Below are 19,349 nucleotides of genomic sequence, written 5' to 3' on the forward strand. Positions count from 1 at the left end.
TTTTTTTTTTTTTTTTTTTTTTTTTTGAGACGGAGTCTTGCTCTGTCGCCCAGGCTGGAGTGCAGTGGCCGGATCTCAGCTCACTGCAAGCTCCGCCTCCTGGGTTTACGCCATTCTCCTGCCTCAGCCTCCCGAGTAACTGGGACTACAGGCACCCACCACCTCGCCCGGCTAGTTTTTTGTATTTTTTAGTAGAGACGGGGTTTCACCGTGTTAGCCAGGATGGTCTCGATCTCCTGACCTTGTGATCCGCCCGTCTCAGCCTCCCAAAGTGCTGGGATTACAGGCTTGAGCCACCACCCCCGGCCTGATTTATTTCTCTTTATTTTCCTATCTTAGTCCAAGTTCACATAACCTTTCCTCAGGACCATTGCAGTTCATCCTAACAAATATACCCCTGTCCACTCTTATATTCCTTTACAGTGCAGCCGTAATGATCTTCGTTCAAATACAGGTCTGATCATGTTATTCTCCTCACATGAAATCTAATAATATCTCTTGGGATAAATAACTCTTTTAGTGTGGTTTACAGGGCCTTGCATGTTCTGGCTTTTACTCAGATCTTCATCTTTATCTGAGACCATATTCTCCCTTGCTCTCTGTGCCTTCTTAGTTTCAACTACATACCATGCCCCTTCTTGCCAAATGGCTGTTGCATGTGTTCATTTCTCTTCCTTGAACCTTTCTCTCCCCTTAAAGTGTAAGTTAATTCCTACTTATACTTTAGATCCAAACTCAACTGTCTTTTCCTCAGGGATGTTTTCCCAGACCTCTCTGAGTAGGTCAGATTCTCATGTTATACACTCTCATAGCACGATTCACAATTGAAATTTGTATTTTTGTTGGATTGACATTGGTGTTTCAAATAAGACTGAGCATCAGGTGAGCAGATATCATGTCTGCTTTAGCTTAATATTGTATCTTCAATACCTAGCATGGTGCTTATGGCACATATTAACCGCTCAACAAATATTTGTTGAATGAGTGGATAATTCTGATTCCTCATGCCACATCTTCCAATCAGAAATAACAAAATATTCTTCATTTTATCATATAAACAAGCTGGCTGCAGTTTGAGGCAAAATTCCTCATAAGGAAAGTCCTTATCTTTTGACCAGGAAAATCATCTTAATAAATATATTAGATTATGAGAGTTAAAACATACTGGGAAACATCTAGATTGAGCAAAAAGATAAGGTAAAGTACTGCACATAAGAAAGCAACAGGAATTTGATTTGAAATATAGTGGTGGCTCAGCAGTGGAGGAAGAAGATGGATAGAACCTAAGAGTGAGTGAGGGTAGAGTAACCACAGAACTTTAGGACTATAGTATGTAGTTGCTTGCTGTGCTTCTTAAGAACTCCCTTACTCCCATCAATTGCAAATTACCAGTAAAAGTTGGTTATATACAATAAACTTGTATTAATATTGTTGGTGGGGAGATTTCAAGGATAAAGACCTATGGGTTCTATGTTGGATCTTCTTGGGGCAGAAAGAGGATTGCACCTGTAGAAGGCAATAATGTGAGTGAGATCAAGAGTCCATGGGAATAGAGAAACAAACCTAAAATAAACAAAAAGAGTACAAATGACTCAGGAATCCTCAAATTTTGGTCAAGGTATTGATTTATGTTAGTGTATGCTCTGGGGTCTGAGCTATTTTAATGTTAAAGGAAAAGTTAACCCCAGGATGCCAACAATTTTGGGTTACCCAGGTAGGAGATGTTAATTTTTCTGTAGCAGAATTTTGCAGTAAGAAATAATATAACACAGTTATCCTGCTAAAAGAAGACAGCACTGCAGGTACTGTTCTAGCATCTTATTTTTGTATTTGGTATATTGTTGAAGATGATAGGTAGATAATATGTTCATCTTTATAGGTGTTCACAATGAGGGAGAAGGAATTATGCCTCTGAAATTTTCAGGAAAGTCCAAGGAGGATTTGCTTTATTTAGATATGGCAAGAAGTGCCATATGGAAAATCAGCTGATGGCAGTTCTTAGAGGGTCAGGTATTTTGGTTTCTGAAATAGTGTATTGGTATAGCAGTTTTTTTTCCTCTCATGGAGGTTAGAGATCTGAAAAATTGAACTGGTTGGAAAGTTGTGACTAGTGCAGTTTTTACTAGAGGAGGCTTTTGATATTGTGGAGCTACCTGAAGATTACAGAAATGTAGTGTTAATGGTCACTTAGTACCTTCAGAGTAATGTTGCCTTGCATATATGACCTTAATAATTAGGATCATTTTTTTTTCCTCTCACAGTAGGTAGTTGTGTTTTCCAGGATGAATTTCTTCCAGAATTATATACCTTAGAGTAGGAGGCTGTTTTGAGCTTCCCTTAGGAAATAAATGATACGTATGACGTATTGATTGCCTTAGTTTCAACCAGGAATCATTCTTTAAGGTTTTGCTAAGTCAGATAGGGACCAAGATCGTCATTTCAGATTCTGGAATGTGTCTTCGGCCACTAGGGACTATTTAAGTAGGTAATATTTGTTTGGGAGTTTCATGATAGGTGTTTATTATTGCATAGATGCAAGGAATAAATTTGAGCAAGAGCTAATGAATCTGTGAACATGGTTGACTACCACACTCTTATTAGTTGAGGCTGGACCTCTGTTCAGAGAAAGGAGTTTTCTAAATGAAGAGCAGGTAAAAGCAAGATGGCCTTTTCCACTGGATTAATACATGTATGGTCTAACAGAATGCTTTTTAATGATCAGATTCAAGAGCTTGTGGGTTGAAGAAGCTTTGAGTTGTCTTAGGACTTAAGCTATGATCTAAGAACATGGGACATGCAATCAATCTACCATAAGTGCCAGTTACTGGGGGAGGTTATGGGAAGTGTTAGAACTATAATCAAAACTAGGATGAGGATAAATACCAAGGAAATAAGAAACCAGAATGTAGGAAGCAATCTCTAATCAGAAGGCAATTTAGCACCAATTTTGTCTAGCATTTCTTTGATTGGTTCAAACACATAGTACTTGCTTTGCAGTGATTTAAAGGCCTGCACCTGAAATACATAGTTTACCAATTTTCAGAGAATCAGAGTGAATCAGGTGGACCCAACACCAAAATGATACTATTCTTTGATTTAAATATTTGCTTCTCGTCGCGGCAAGAGGGGCAGGGTGGCTTGGCCACTCCCCTCGGCCCTGGTCCCGGCCTGCCCCACCCAGCTGCCATGGCCCAGGATGAGGGTATATATTCAGAGGGGACACAGGACGCCAGCGCAGAAGGAGCCGGGTGGAGCTGTGGTCGCACTGAGGAAGCTTTGTAGGTACATGCATTGCATCCCTATTTTCACAAAGCTTGGCTATCAGAGCATTATGAACACTAATGACCTCAAACTCAGGTTGTCCAAAGCTGAGCAAGAACACCCACTACGTGTCTGGAGTGAGCTTGAAGAAGCCCAACAGGTAGAACTTTATGCAGAGCTCTAGGCCTTCAACTTTGAGGAACTGAACTTCTTCTTCTAAAAGGCCATTGAAGGATTTAACCAGTCCTCTCATCAAGAAAAGGTGGATGCGTGAATGGAACTTGTCCCTCGAGAGGTACTGGGCAGTGCTACAGGGAAGCTAGATCAGCTCCAGGCCTGGGAAAGCAAAGAACTTTTCCAGATTTCTCAGAACAAAGTAACAGTTTTTCTAGTTGGTGGACCAGGGACTAGACTCATTGCATATCCAAAGGGGATGTATGATGCTGGTTTGCCATCCCATAAGACACTTTTTCAGATTCAAGCAGAACATATCCTGAAGCTACAATAGTTAGCTGAAAAATATTATGGCAACAAATGCATTATTCCATATAATGATCAGTGGCAGAACAGCGGAATCTACAAGGAGTTCTTCACCAAGCACAAGTACTTTGGTTTAAAAAGAAAAGAAAATATAATCTTTTTTTCAGCAAGGAATGCTCCCTGCCATGAGTTTTGATGGGCAAATTATTTTGGAAGAGAAGAACAAAGTTTCTATTGCTCCACATGAGAATGGTGGTCTTTATTGGGCTCTTGCAGCCTGGCATATTGTGGAGGATATGGTGCAAAGAGGCATTTGGAGCATTCATGTCTATTGTGTTGACAACATATTAGTAAAAGTGGCAGGCCCACGGTTCATTGGATTTTGCATTCAGAAAGGAGCAGACTGTGGAGCAAAGGTGGTAGAGAAAACAAACCCTGCAGAACCAGTTGGAGTGGTTTGCCGAGTGGATGGAGTTTACCAGGTGGTAGAATATAGTGATGTTTCCCTGGCAACAGCTCAAAAACGAAGCTCAAATGGATGATTGCCGTTCAATGTGGAGAATATTGCCAACCATTTATTCACCGTACCATTTCTGAGGATGTTGTCAATGTTTATGAACCTCAGTTGCAGCACCATGTGGCTCAAAAGAAGATTCCTTATGTGGATACCCAACAGCACTTAATTAAGCCAGATAAACCCAGTGGAATCAGTATGGAAAAATTAGTCTTTGACATCTTCTAGTTTGCAAAGAAGTTTGTGGTTTATGAAATATTATGGGAAGATGACTTTTCCACACTAAAGAATGCTGACAGTCAGAATGGGAAAGACAAATTTTACTACCGCAAGGCACACTTTCATTATTGCTGGGTTCTCAATGCAGGGGTCACTTTATAGATGAAAATGGCTCTCATCTTCCAGCAATTTCCCACTTAAAGGATGCCAATGATGTACCAATCCAGTGTGAAATCTCTCCTCTTATCTCTAATGCTGAGGAAGGAATAGAAAGTTATGTACAGATGTAGAATTCCATGCATCTTTAATCATGGATGAGAATGGAGTTCATGAGCTGGTGAAAAATGGTATATGAACCTGATACCAAGTTCTACCACAATAGGAATAGCTTTTATTTTTGATAGACCAACTGTGAACCTATAGGACCTCCTGGATGACTGAAGTTTAAATATCCACAGGGTTTTGTTTTGCTTGTTGAACTCTTACAGCTACTGCAAACTTCCTAAGATCTAGATGACTGAACTTCAGATAGCATTTTTATAATTCTCAACTCATTGAAGGTCTTATTTATATTTTTCAATTGTGTATTTTTTTCCAAGGCAAGGAAACCATTGGCAATCCAAGAAATTTCCTACAGCTGAACTATAGTCAGGATGTTCAACATCACTTTACTTGGAGCTGGAGGCATTTGTTTTTGAAGTTGTGCATAGTAATAATATGTCATTGTAGATGTTGAAAGGTTTCTATGATACCAAAAGTTTATTTTATCAAACATTAAACTTTTTAAATGAAATAATTGGACAGTAAAATAAACTTATCTTCCTGTCTGTGGAAAACAATAAAAATTTGCTTCTTCCTCTCAGAGTTTTCACTTATGCATATTATTGAACAGTTGATTTTTTATGAATAGACTGAAGAAAAAAACATCACTATTATAGATAGATAAGTAAATTTTCAGTCTTTTTCATCTTGGATGGCAAACAAAATCAAATATTTGGAGGCAAGAATTATTGAGCAAAGCGTTTTCTATCTCTGTGCACAATTGAAATGACATTATTCAAGGTCACTGCATCTGAACACATCCTCATTCATGCATCATCCAAGAAGAAAAATGGTCTTTGACGGGCAGGGGCAGGAATAGTGGGAAGTTATGAGAGTGCTGGACATGGAGAAGGTACAAAGTAAATCATTGTCTGCTATTCACTATGTTGAATTGCATTGTTTTTTATTGCCTTCTGTATATTTTGTTCAGTCAAAAATAATTTTTAGTGATAAGAAGTAGGTGCTTTGCGAGGCATTGGGGAAACAAATGAAAAACACATCCTCTGTTCTTGAGGAGTTCACAATCTAGAAATGAAGTCAAAAGAGTAAGTAAATACCTGTAATAAACTCTAAAAAACATGTAAAATGAGAAAATATCCTGATTAGCATGAGAGCTTAAAATATGACTATTTCTTTTGATGAAAAACTCTTTTATTAAGGAGAAAAGACCATGGCCTTACTCTTATGTTTTAGTGTGTACTGAGTTATCAATTCATGATTTCAGATTCTATTCAGAACTTGTAATAGTTGGCTCTTTGTTCCTACTTGCCACACATTCTGTGTTGTTTTCATGTTAGAATAGGATGGCAGATATATCTATGTTCAAAAGTAAATACAGTATTTGAACTTATTCTATTACAGGTAACCACATGGTGGATATTGGGGATATTATATTTATTTTGAATGAGCTACAGGAACAGTATGAGGATGTTCGTAAGTGACCTCTTGTTGCTATGACAAGTTTTGTTTATAATTAAAGTCTTTACATTAAATCTTAATTTGTAAGTTTTATTTTATAAAGGATTTTGAAAACCTCTGAATAATTTACCCTCTTAAATCAGGGAGATAAAATATAATACTCAAAATGCTATTTACATGTCTTCTTTTTAGAAATGTCTATGCACGTTCTTTGCCCAGTTATTAATTAATTAATTAATTATTTATTTATTTTGAGATGGAGTTTTGCACTTGTTGCCCAGGCTGGAGTGCAGTGGCGCGATCTTGGCTCACTGCAACCTTTGCCTCCTGGGCTCAAGTGATTCTCCTGCCTCAGCCTCCGAAGTAACTGGGGTTACAGGCATATGCCACCATGCCCAGCTAGTTTTGTATTTTTAGTAGAGAGAGGGTTTCACCATGTTGGTCAGGCTGGTCTTGAACTCCTGACCTCAGGTGATCCACCTGCCTCAGCCTCCCAAAGTGCTGAGATTATAGGCGTGAGCCACCACGTCTGGCTCTTTGCCCAGTTTTTAAAGGTTTTTTTTTTTTTTTTTTTTTTTCCCCCCCCTACTGTTGAGTTGTTTGAATTCCTTATAAATTCTGGATATTAATCCCTTCTCAGATGAATAGTTTGCAAATATTTTCTCCCATTCAAGAGGTTGTCTCTTCATTCTGTTATTTCTTTTGCTGTGCGAAGCTTTTTGGTTTAATATAGTCTCATTCGTCTATTTTTGTTTTTGTTGCTGGTGCTTTTGAGATCTTAGTCATAAAATCTTTGCCTAGACCAATGTCCTGTAGACTTCTCCCTATGTTATCATCAAACAGTTTTTTAGTTTCAGGTCTTATGTTTAAGTTTTTAATCCAGCTTGAGTTGTTTTTTGTATATGATGAGAGATAGGGGTTTAGTTTCATTCTTCTGCATATGGTTATCCACTTTTCCCAGTACCATTTATTGAAGAGGGTATCCTTTCCTCAGTGTACATTCTTGACTGCTTTGTTGGCTTTGTTGCTGTGTTGGGCATAAACCAACAGTTGATCAGTTGGGTGTAAATATGTGACTTTATTTCTGGGTCCTTTATTCTGTTCCATTGGTCTCTGTGTCCATTTTTTTTGAGATGGAGTCATGCTGTGTCACCTAGCCTGCAGAGCAGTGGTGCGATCTCAGCTCACTGCAACCTCTGCCTCCTGGGTTCAAGTGATTCTCCTGCTTCAGTCTCTTGAGTAGCTGGGATTACAGGCATGCATGGCCATGCCTGGCTAATTTTTGTATTTTTAGTAGAGACGGGGTTTCAACATATTGGTCAGGCTGGTCTTGAACTTCTGACCTCAGGTGATCCACCTGCCTCGGCCTCCCAAAGTGCTGGGATTATAGGTATGAACCACTGTGCCCGGCTTTTTTTTTTTTTTTTTTTTTTTTATTTAGATTAATTTTATTGACAAGATTTATAAGAACAAATTAAATATTTAAAATCAAAGGCCAGTTATTAGGTCTCATTTAGTTGCTTATTTTGTTCACTTCTATTTACCTTTCCCTAGTGTCTAAGTAACTATCAAACAAGTCAGACCTGTGAAAATACCTGTTAACATTCAACATATATATTTCTGTTCTATGATGCAAAGATATTTTTCAACACTTAATTGGTACATCAAATGTGTCATTCTGTCATAAGCAGCATGTTTTAAAATTCAGATTTAATAAACTGATTTAAGACAGTAAATTGAAAGACAAAATTAGTCTCATTCAGGAGTGGTCCATTATGTTGATCATCTAGAATCAACACTGATTGGCCAAACTTTAAAAGCCAGAGCCCCAACTCCAGAGAAACATTAAATTTCTTTAATGTAAAAGTATATTATTTTTGAGACACACTCTGTCAGAGATATCCACGATTACTTGCACATTATATTCTGGCATTATAATCTGGTACTTTAATCGTAATCATGAAGGTGGCTAGGTTTCCGGTAAATATCAGCATTTTATATGGGCAAAAGCAGTTAATAAAAATTGGTTCATTTACTATAAGCCAAGTGTGCTTGTACTTAATCCTACCCTTTCCCAAAGTTTTTGAAGCTTTGATATGTTGATTTTTGGTCTGTCCTTAATATAAAACGTACCTACAGACACTTTTACAGAGTTAATACTAAAATTACAAATTGATGACACTTTCGAGCAAAGCGGGATAACTGTTCCTTCAGTGTTTCATCACTGAATTGACTTTCCCTGCTCCATCATACTGTCTGGCTGAACACTGACATTCCATAGTCTACAACTGTAAAGATACCTACCTATGTGAGTTTAAAAAGTGGTCTGCACAAAAGAAATAAAAAACTTTATATGCAACAAATTGTTTTTTAAAAATACAAAAATAACACCTATCACTTTTGTCATGCTAACAATCTGACATATATACACATGCAGGAGAAAAGTTCCAATTCAGTCATCTGGACAACTGTAGCTTGTATATTTTTAATATGATGGACACACTGCCACTGAATTTTCACACTGACAGAGATGTGTATTCAAAATATTTCATATACTAAATACTGCAATCTCTGTGTGTATAAATCCCAGTCATAATAGTTTTTGTTCTACTTGATTAAAAGTATGCCTTAAGCAAGCTAATATTAAGTGCACTAAAAACCACGACAGTTCAAGAATCTATGACCTTATATAAAGAAACCCAAAATGTACAAAATACAACTATAAAAGCAAGATTAATTAATGCCATGCAAGATTTTAACTAAAAATGGCATAGAAATGCAATTTAAAATAGCAAACTCAAATTCACATAACACTCAAGATAATGAGGTCAGCAGTAAGTTCTATCGTTGCTTAAAAAGGATTTAGAAAAGGAAATACATTCTCTTTGCTGGTATAATGGTATAAATCAGATCTTCGAATCTATGGGAACGAGTCATCTTCTCTGTCCTCTATCTCAAGAAATTAGCTCTTTTACATTAGCTGTTTTTATGAAATCTTTTCTTTCAGTTAAATCATAAGTAGGATAATTTTCATAGACCTTTTTGCAAATCTGTTTCATTGTGACTTCTTCCAAGTTAGCACTGGCTAGTAATTTATTGTTTCCTTTAATTCTTCATCTGTAGGGGGTTTCTTCAACTTTTTAATTAAAGGTTCATCATCTGAACTGTCCTCAGACTCACTTTCTTTTTTGGAACTGTTTTGATTCTTCTTGGTGGTGCTGCCATCTGCTTTCTTAACATTGGCACTTTTCACAGATTTTTTACTTTTAGAAGTAGCTTTCTGTTTAGGTTTTCCTCTTTTGGCTGTCTTTTTTTGGTGGCTCCTCTTCACTTTCTTTATCTTCATCATCTGAAGACTCTTCCTTGTTTTTCTTTTCATCTTCATCACTACTAGATACATCTGACAGAATTTCAGGATGTTTGGTTCGCTTAGCCTTTCTTGCCATTCCAGAACTGTTCCGTTCCTTTTTACTGCCTTTGCTAGAAGTTTTTTTAGATTTTGGCAATGGTTTGCCAGAAGGCTTTGGATGCATTAAGAAATTCAAGATCCTCTTCACTAGTTCACTGTTTACACCTGATCTCTCCAAATCAAGAACCTCACAGATGCTCTTTAACATGGCATTTCTAAATTTTTTCAACATTTGTTACTTCTTTTTGTATTGGACACTTCCTTTTTCAAACGGAAAGCCACTGAACTGACCCACATTCTTAGTGCCTGGCCTGTTATAAAGCAGTTTGTGTAGATTTCTAAGTTCATCGGTTTTCTTCTTACTTAGAAAAAAATTTATCCTCTCAGTTTCACAAAGTTTCTGCCTCTTTCCTTGTGCAATTGTAAATGGCTCTCTCTGTAAGGTAGAAACTTGCATTGTCAACCTCGCTACTTTCTTCTTTTCCCTCTTGCCTTCCACGATGAGACTCTTTTCTTTTTCCTCCTCCTCCTCATCGTTGTCCTCGTCCTCTTCCTCCTCGCTCTACTCTCTGGTACCAGACATTTTGGGTTCTTTCTCGCATGCGGACTGGGCGGGGGTTCCCTCGCCCTCCGCAGCAGGGGCCGAGGTGGACATGCTGTGAACCGCGGATCCCGGCCGCTACGGGCCTGGCACGCGAGGGCACGAGGAGGTTCTGGGAGGTGGCGGTGGCCGATGCCGAGGAGAAGGCGCGCCGGGCGCTGTCTCGCTTGACGCTCGCGCCACGCGCTCGGCTACCCAGAATCAACAAGGCGTGCCCGGCTTCTATGTCTATTTTTATATATACTGTTTTGGTTGCTGTATTAGTCTTTTCTTATGCTGCTAATAAATACATACCTGAGACTGGGTAATTTATAAAGGAAAGACATTAATTGACTCACAGTTCCACATGGCACTTTATGTCTTTTCTTTGGAGATTTTAATTCATTTACATTCAAGGTAATTATTGATATGGAAGGATTTTACTACTGCCATTTTGTTAATTGTTTTCTGCTTGTTTAATAGATCCTTTGTTTCCTTATTTTTCTCTTCTTTTATGATTGATTTTTCTCTATTGATTTTTTTCCTTTTTATCTTTTATTTACTGTAGGTTTTTGATTTGTGGCTACTCTGAAGCTTACAAAATATCTCGTAGTTATGACAGGCAATTTTAAGCTGATAGCAAGTTAGCTTTGCTTGCATAAACAAACTATGCTTTTACCTCGTCTCTCCTTCTGCATTTATAATTTTTGATGTCACAATTTACAGATTTTTATATTGTCTCCCTTAACAAATCATTGTAGATATTATTATTATTATTATTATTATTATTATTGTTTTTTGAGATGGAGTCTTGCTCTGTTGCCCAGGCTGGAGTGCAGTGGCGCGATCTCTGCTCACTGCACGCTCAGCCTCCCAGGTTCACGCCGTTCTCCTGCCTCAGCCTGCGGAGTAGCTGGGACTACAGGCGCCCACCACCATGCCGAGCTAATTTTTTGTATTTTTAGTAGAGACGGGGTTTCACCGTGTTAGCCAGGATGGTCTCGATCTGTTGACCTCCTGATCCGCCCGTCTCGGCCTTCCAAAGTGCTGGAATACAGGCGTGAGCCACAGCGCCCAGCCAGCTTTTATTATTTTTAACCTTCATACTATGTAAGTGAAGTGCACACCACCATTACAGTATTAGTGTATTCTGACTTGGTGTACTTACCTTTACCAGTGAGTTTTACACATTTATATGTTTTTGTGTTACTAAACAGCATCTTTTTCTTTTGGCTTGAAGAACTCTTTTCGACATTTCATGTAAGACAAATCTAGAGGATGAACTCTTTCAGCTTTTGTCTGGGAAAGTCTTTATCATTTCTGAAGGACAGTTTTTCTAGGTACAGTATTATTGGTTGGCAGTTATATTTCCTTCAGTACTCTGAATATATTTTCCATTCTCTATGAACCCATAAGGTGTCTGCTGAGAAATTTGCTCTCCTTATTGGAATGTATATCTTATTTACTTTTCTCTTGCTATTTTCAGAATCTCCCTTTTGTTCTTGATATTTGACAGTTTGAATATAATATGTCTTGGTGTAGTCTTGTTTGAATTCATCTGATTGGAGGCATTTGGCCTTCCTGTACCTGGATATTTACATATTTGCCCAAATTTGGATTGTTTTCTGTTCTTGTTTATGTAAGTTTTCTACTCTTTTGTCTTTCTCTTCTCCTCCATAAACTCTTATACCTTGACCATTTTCTCTTTGGATGCTGTCCCATAAATCCTGTAAGCTTTCCCCATTATTTTTCATTATTTTTCTTTTATTCTCCTCAGACTATGTATTTTCAAATAATTTGTCTTCAGGTTCACAGATTCTTTCTTGTACTTGATCAGTTATGTTGCTGATGTTCTCTATTGTATTTTCCATTTCTTTCATTACACTTTTCAACTCTTGATTTTTGTTTATTTATTTTCTTTTGTGTAATTTCAATGTCTCTGTAAAATTCTATTTTTGGTCATTTATTGTTTTCCTGATTTCATTGAACTTTTTTCTCTGTATGTCATTAATTTTATTCCCTGAACTTTCTCTAGACAATTAGTTTGAATTCTGTCAGGAAGTTTCTATATCTTCATTTCTTTGGGGTCAGCTATCAGGAGATTATTGTGCTCTTTTGGTAGTATTATGTCTCCTGGATTTTTCATGTTTCTTGTTGCCTTATGTTGATGTTTCTGCATTTGAAGGACTGGGAAAGCCCTTAATCAGTCAGAATCAGAGATTCTGGGCAGGCTGTTGGGTGTGGTCCAAAAGCCTAAATCAGAAGTGTCAAAGATTATATTTTTACCTGCTCACTAACCTATTTATCTGTTAGATAGTGTACTTAGAGATACATATATAGCACCATCTTTAAGTATTTTCAGACTTTAATATTCAAATATTTTCATTTATTTATTTTCAATTGTTCATTCTCATAGAGTCTAAAATAAGAAACTTTTTTATTTCCTCTAGGCAAAATTTATTCATAGTTGAGATTATACTGCTGCTGCTTGACAGTCTCATAGAGTTGTTTTGAGGATCAAATATTATAACATTTGAAATGCTTTAAAATGTGTTATTCAAATGTAAGATAAGATTCTGAAACATCAGATAAATTTTGTAAATGAAGTCCCAGTTTGGGGCATTGTGTTAATATTTTTCTAAAGCTGTTGTTTTATATATGAAGTTATTTTTTCCTCCACAAATACCAAGAATATTTAGGAGAGTAATTACTTAAGTTCTAATTTTACAAATCAAATCTCCCCTTTCCTCATAGTTCTGTACTTTTATAAGTAAGGAATATCTGTCTGTATTAGCTTATTAGTCTATTACCTTTGTCAATTGGGAAAGAGTGGGGAATGAGAACCATATGCTTCATTAGGCTATCGTTTTAGTTTCAGTGTAACTTTAAATAGCGTTGGATGGGAATATGTAAATATATTAAAGCAGCACATTATATTTGACCTAGTTAATGGTCCAATCTTTTGACTGTCAGTTCTTTAATTTTTTTGGTTTGTTTTATATGTTTAAGCAACTAATAATTTCTTGAATAGTTTTCATGAGGACTTAGTTGTTAGTTTTGAAATGTGTTGCAGATTATACAGGTAAATGAAATAATTGTATATTTCTCTTATTTAGCAATTACAGAAGAATCACCTTTGGATGAAATTACTTCAGACAGAAAGTTATCAAGTATAGCAGGATGCTATCTAAAATATAAGAAGAAAAACAGTTTATCTTCCAAACTCCCTGAACCTTCAATATCCAAAAAATTAAATAACAAAAGCAACCAATATTATAGCAAAATTATGGAGAACGATGACCTTGAATCTAAAAGATCAAAAAATACTTGGCAAATAAGAAAATTTCTGGATGGGGTCAGCAGCAGTAATGTAGGAGTCCAAGAACCATATTCAAAGAATGGCATAAACTTTAAAAAACATTCAGAGAAGGGTGAAATTCATGACTCAAAGTCTAAACCACAAAGCTTGAAGAGTAGTACAAGCCTCAGTAAGTCGCTGGATAAAAGTGATATTTCTAGTATCCCAAAACTTCAGAAGCCAACTGTAAGAAAGCGTTCCAGCCTCCTAAAGCAGGTTTCGTCTACGGAAAAAACTGCAATTAATACTCTGGGTAAATATTAATCTAGCTTCTTGAGTTCTTCAGTCATCACAGAAATGAACAGAATGAGTCAATTATTAGATAGTTGTAAGCATTTCAATTGTTAACACCCTGGGTAACCACCACTTCTTTTTTTTTTTTTAATTTTAAAATTATTTATAGACACAGGGTTGCCCAGGTTGGTCTCAAACCCCTGGCCTGAAGCAATCCTCCTGCATTGGCCTCCCAAAGTGCTGGGATTCACAGGCGTGAACCACCATGCCTACGCAAAAATTCTGGAAACGTACAGTAGTGATGGTGGTACACCTTTGTAAATGTGATTAATGCCACTGAATTATATGTTTGTTTATTATTTATTTTTTGAGTCAGAATCTCACTCTGTCACCCAGGCTGGAGTATAATGGCATGATCCTAGCTCACTGCAGCCTCGACCTTTTGTGTTCAAGTGATCCTCCCACCTCCTCAGCCTCCCGTGTAGCTGGGAGCATAGGCGCATGCCACCACACCCAGCTAGCTTTTTTTTTTTCATGGAGTTGGGGTCCCACTATGCTCCCAAGGCTGGTCGTGAACTCCTGGCCCCAAGTAGTGCTCCCATCTTGGCCTCCCAAGGATCTGCGATTACAGGCATGAGCCGCCAAGTCTGGCCTGCCACTTCTGACACATAGACCAATGGATATAATATTGTGATTTTGATGATAATTCCGTTTCAGATGTCCTCTTTAGGGAGGAGTTTAACTTTTCCTGAGAAACTTATTCAGTGATTAATTGGAGTCATTAATATTCCCTAGAAAGTAGAAGGCCTGGCTTCTTTTGGAAATGTTTATTTTGTAATTTATTAAATATTTAACCAAGTAGGAAATCTATGTGAAATTTTTGCTTAGAGTGCTGTAATTTAAATATATAATATAGTACTTCAGGTATTATCTCTTATGGAAGGAGAATATCAGGAAAAAATAATACTATATATCTAGGTCTCCAAGTCTTTATGATTTTTCTCAAAGATAAGCAATGGTTTCCCAATCAATATATTTTCTCTCTCTGTATTTCATCACAGAAGCAGTGTGTATGGAACCCAATTAAAGATTTCTTGTAGTCCTCTGCTGAAGTTGCTTAAGTCATATTTATTTATTCTCTTTTAAAAACTCACTGACTTTCATATCACATTTAGTATTTAATGTAATAGATAAAATGATTGTTTAGTGAAAAATTTGTGATTCATACCTTAGTGCAAATTCAAATAACTCAATGGAAAAAAGGAATGTGATCTATTAAGGAGGCACAGTGATGATCATCCTGTTTCTGATTCCTTTACCAAGGCACTGCTGCTACTTTGTGCCACATTTGTATTTCTGAGAGTTATTTTTATTTCAATAAGAATTAAAACCTTGGGTTAAAGGAATAATGAAACAGCAGACAGACATGGGTAGAAGAGGCTGTCAGAAGAAAGTGGTATCTACCTTTCTCGTGTCACTAAAATAAAATGATGTCACCTACCACTGCCATATTTAATGTTCTGAATATAGAGAAGTATGAGATAGTTTATCTGGCATAACTTCCCAAAACAAATTGATGGTAATTGGAATTTTATGGAATATGACTGCCTGTATGATTTACATTAAAAATTCTAACTTTTCACTTTTAAATAATTTTACTTTCTTAAGAGTCACAAAAGTAGTACAAACATTTCCATCAGGACATGATCTAAACCAGGAAATTAACACTGATGCAATACTGCTTACTGATCTACAGACCTTATTCAAATTTTGTCATTTTTCCATAAATGTTCTTTTTCAATTCCAGAATCTAATCCAGAATTACCCACTACATTTAGTTGTCACTTTTCCTTAGTCTCCTTCAATCTGGGATGCTTCTTCAATCTTTCATGACCTTGATACTTTTGAAGAGTACTGACTAGTTGTCTTGTATAATACCTTTCATTTTGGATTTTTCTTTTATTCCTTCATGAATAAATTCAGATTATGCATTTTTGGTCAGATTACCTCAGAAGTGATATTGCAACCATCTCAGTGCATCATAGTAAGAAGCACATGACGTCTACGTGTATTTGCTTCTAAGACTTTATTTTTTGAAGGTTATGAACTGAAAACATGGTAGAGTAAATTAATGGGAGGGTGAAGAACTCTACAGTTTTGCTTGGAATTCTTCAATTTAAACAAAACATTTTGGTGTTTTTATTTCTTGGACTCATTAATTTTACACACACACATATATAAACACACACACACACTCAGGCTGGAGTGCGATCTCAGTGCACTGCAACCTCTGCCTCCTGGGTTCAGGTGATCCTCCTGCCTCAGCCTCTTGAGTAGCTGGGGGTACACACATGCGCCATCACGCCCAGCTAATTGTTGTATTTTTAGTAGAGACAGGGTTTCACCATGTTGGCCAGGCGGGTCTCGAACTCTTGACCTCGAGTGACCCACCTGCCTTGGCCTCCCGAAGTGCTGTGATTACAGGCAGGAGCCACCATACCTGGCCCCATTAATTTTATTTTAATCAGAAGCCAGCAGCGTTGGCTGGGACACTGGAACAGGCTGTTCCCCCAAACAAGTAGATTATATAGGTTTATAGAATGTTAAGACAGTTCTGTGTTTGAGCTATAAGAGAAAGATTAAATATAATGTTATACAACAGATATATGGAAAGAAAAGCAGTCCTATAAAATCTATAAGGTAATATAAAATAGATAAAACTACTTTAATTTCTACAGATTTTGGGTATTAATTATTGCTTTTGACACATGAATTCTGTTGCCTAATTCTCTACATTTTGTATATTTAGAAAACTTCTGTGAAGCTATCAGTAAACTTCAAGAAAATTACATTTCAGCAGAAGGACTTCAGTCTATTTTGCCTTCAGTAGGAATTACTTTATTAGATAAAGAATTCCAGAAGATTGTGACAGACACTAGTAGAAATGGTGAGAGACTGATAACACTGAAGTTTCTGAGAAAGTTAGGTATTTTTATGGGATAGTATTAAATATTGGAGGAATTCCTCTCAATTAGAAATTAGGAATGGGTCATTCTAAAGAAAATTCAGATATAAAAATGGAAAATAGTAAAAAAAAAAAATCCTGTAAGTTCTGACCAAATGGATTGGTTTGGAGCATGTAGGCCTTTCATATTTCCGGATCATTTCAGTAAAGCTCTTCATCACTATCCCCTAGCTGTGCCTATTAATAGTAGGGTGGTACTGGGGAGACTGATCCAGTTGTAACGAGGTTCAGACAGTAAGATCGAAATATCTAAGGAGCATGGAAATCTCTACGCAAATAACCCAAGGATCCAAAGATTAATAATTGGAGATTACAAAATATGGGGGGATTTAGAGCCAGGTATGCTTAGCAGTTAACATTTAGATGTTGAGTGGCGTATCCCAGTTGCCAGCCTAAGTTAAAAGCAGAGTTTAAGCTTCTAGGAAGGGTTTTTTTTACTAGAGAAGTTATTTTTATCAGTGACTAAGACTTTTCCACAACCGAAGTTCAATTGAGGAGAGGAAGGAGGTGACATTTTGGGGAAAGACTGATTTGAGAATAACATTAAAAGTGAATCCTCAGAATCAGGGCACAATTTCTTAGGTAAGGTAAATCAGAAAGAAGATTCACTTAAAAATTATATAAAGAGTGGGTGGCACTAAAACTATTGAGTCCTTTTTGCTGCTTATCAGGATTGACATGATCACTGTGAGGGTTTATATCTAAACATAGGTAAAACTTTGGACCACATGGATACTAGGGAGATAGAGATGGGGATACTTGGTTTTGTCAGGGCTGGTTAGTATTGTTAAGGTGTCTTAATGGATAGCATATTGAGTGGGTTTTCAAGATGGTATGAAATAGACTCCTTAACTCTCTCGTGGTCTGTCTGTATGGATATGTTTCTTTTTTCCTAGATCTGTTAAGAAATTAGTATCTAACTCAGTCCTTTGCATGTAATAGGTATTGAAAAATCAGGGACTGTGTCTTTCTTATTTTTGTATTCTTGGTGCCTAGCATGGTTCTTGGCACTAATATGCTCCCAATAATTGTCCAAATGAACTGACCTAATCTAGAAAGAATTATAAGAGACATGACATGAAGGAGAAATAGGATGATGAAATGAAGGATCAAGTAAATTTTAAAAATAGTTGTGTTAAAATGTAAATTTACCTGTATGCAAAAATACACCAGAATGTATAATCTAAACTCTTTTTTTAAAAACAGAGAATGGAATGGTGGAGTTAGATGACTTTATAAGTACTCTCGCCAACGAGCAAAGTTTTCCTGAATGCAATGGTAGGTAGGAAATTTGTTTTAAAATGATTTAGAGGGAAGAACAGTGCTGATTGAGAAGAATTAGGTTCAACAGAACTGGGCTTGCTTTTGGATGGATACTTAATAGTCCTGTGACTCTTAGGCAAGTCAGTTGCCAGTTTTTAAAAACTTGCTATATCAGAGTAATAATAGCTCAGGTGTTCACCTCACAGAGTTGTCATGTGAATTTTGCAAACTGAACAGTGATCCATAAATATATGGTAATAATGATCATGTGGAGATCAAATAGGTAATTAGTAACATTGATTAGGAATTGATGGGTGATATATATATATATTTTTTTCTTTCCCCAATGGACTTCTTTGAATGAAATACTGGTTTGGTTCACCTTTGATTTAGAACTTTTAAAAACAACTTTATCAAGGTATAATTTATGTACATGAAATTCACTCATCCACTGATTTTTATTAAATTGATTGAGTTGTACCACAATACTCTTTTTTTGCTTGCAATATTTTTATACAAATGATTAAATATTTTTTAGCAAGATTAAAATGAGAAAGATATTAAAGCTTGCTGTTTTTATTTTGTTCTGTTTATGCATATGCTGAAAAAGAAACATAAGCTTTTTGTTTCTTTCCAAAAAATTCCCCAGATAAGGAAAGATTAGTCCAAAGCAAGAGATTTCCTTTTATACTTACATGAAGAGACTTATGTTAAAAGCTACATTATCATTTGTCATTTCTGATGAATGTAAGTGGCGAAGTGTCTGGATTTATTGAAGACAATATTAGTAAATCGATTTCTTTTAAAAAGTGTTCCTTTATGTTCAGTTTGTAAGCAAATAGACTATTATTATTATACTTTAAGTTCTGGGATACATGTGCAGAATGTGCAGGTTTGTTACATAGGTATACACATGCTATGGTGGTTTGCTGCACCCTTCAACCTGTCATCTACATTAGGTATTTCTCCTAATGCTATCCCTCCACTAGCCCTCCACCCTCCAACAGGCCCCAGTGTATGAAGTTCCTCTCCCTGTGCCCACGTGTTCTCATTGTTCAACTCCCACTTATGAGTGAGAACATGTGGTGTTTGGTTTTCTGTTCCCACATTCATTTGCAGAGGATGATGGTTTCCAGCTTCATCCATGTCCCTGCAAAGGACAGGAACTCATTCTTTGTTATGGCTGTATAGTATTCCATGGTGTATATGTGCCACATTTTCTTTATCCAGTCTGTCATTGATGGGCATTTGGGTTGGTTCCAAGTC

General features: G+C 36.7%; 1 protein-coding gene and 2 pseudogenes across 1 annotated transcript in view; 2 read left to right on the forward strand and 1 right to left on the reverse strand.

Moving 5' to 3' along the window:
* EFCAB13 (EF-hand calcium binding domain 13) overlaps positions 1-19,349 on the forward strand; it is a 125,240-nt gene that overhangs the window by 36,158 nt on the left and 69,733 nt on the right. Inside the window, exons 9-12 of the mRNA XM_025362903.1 lie at positions 6,158-6,229; positions 13,320-13,814; positions 16,605-16,742; positions 18,027-18,098. Of these exons, the coding sequence (XP_025218688.1) occupies positions 6,158-6,229; positions 13,320-13,814; positions 16,605-16,742; positions 18,027-18,098 (777 nt within the window). The remainder of the gene's footprint in view (positions 1-6,157; positions 6,230-13,319; positions 13,815-16,604; positions 16,743-18,026; positions 18,099-19,349) is intronic.
* Positions 3,332-4,829, forward strand: LOC112609799 (annotated as a pseudogene).
* Positions 9,109-10,278, reverse strand: LOC112609800 (annotated as a pseudogene).

Source organism: Theropithecus gelada, chromosome 16 (assembly GCF_003255815.1).
Source record: "Theropithecus gelada isolate Dixy chromosome 16, Tgel_1.0, whole genome shotgun sequence".
Taxonomy (NCBI): domain Eukaryota; kingdom Metazoa; phylum Chordata; class Mammalia; order Primates; family Cercopithecidae; genus Theropithecus; species Theropithecus gelada.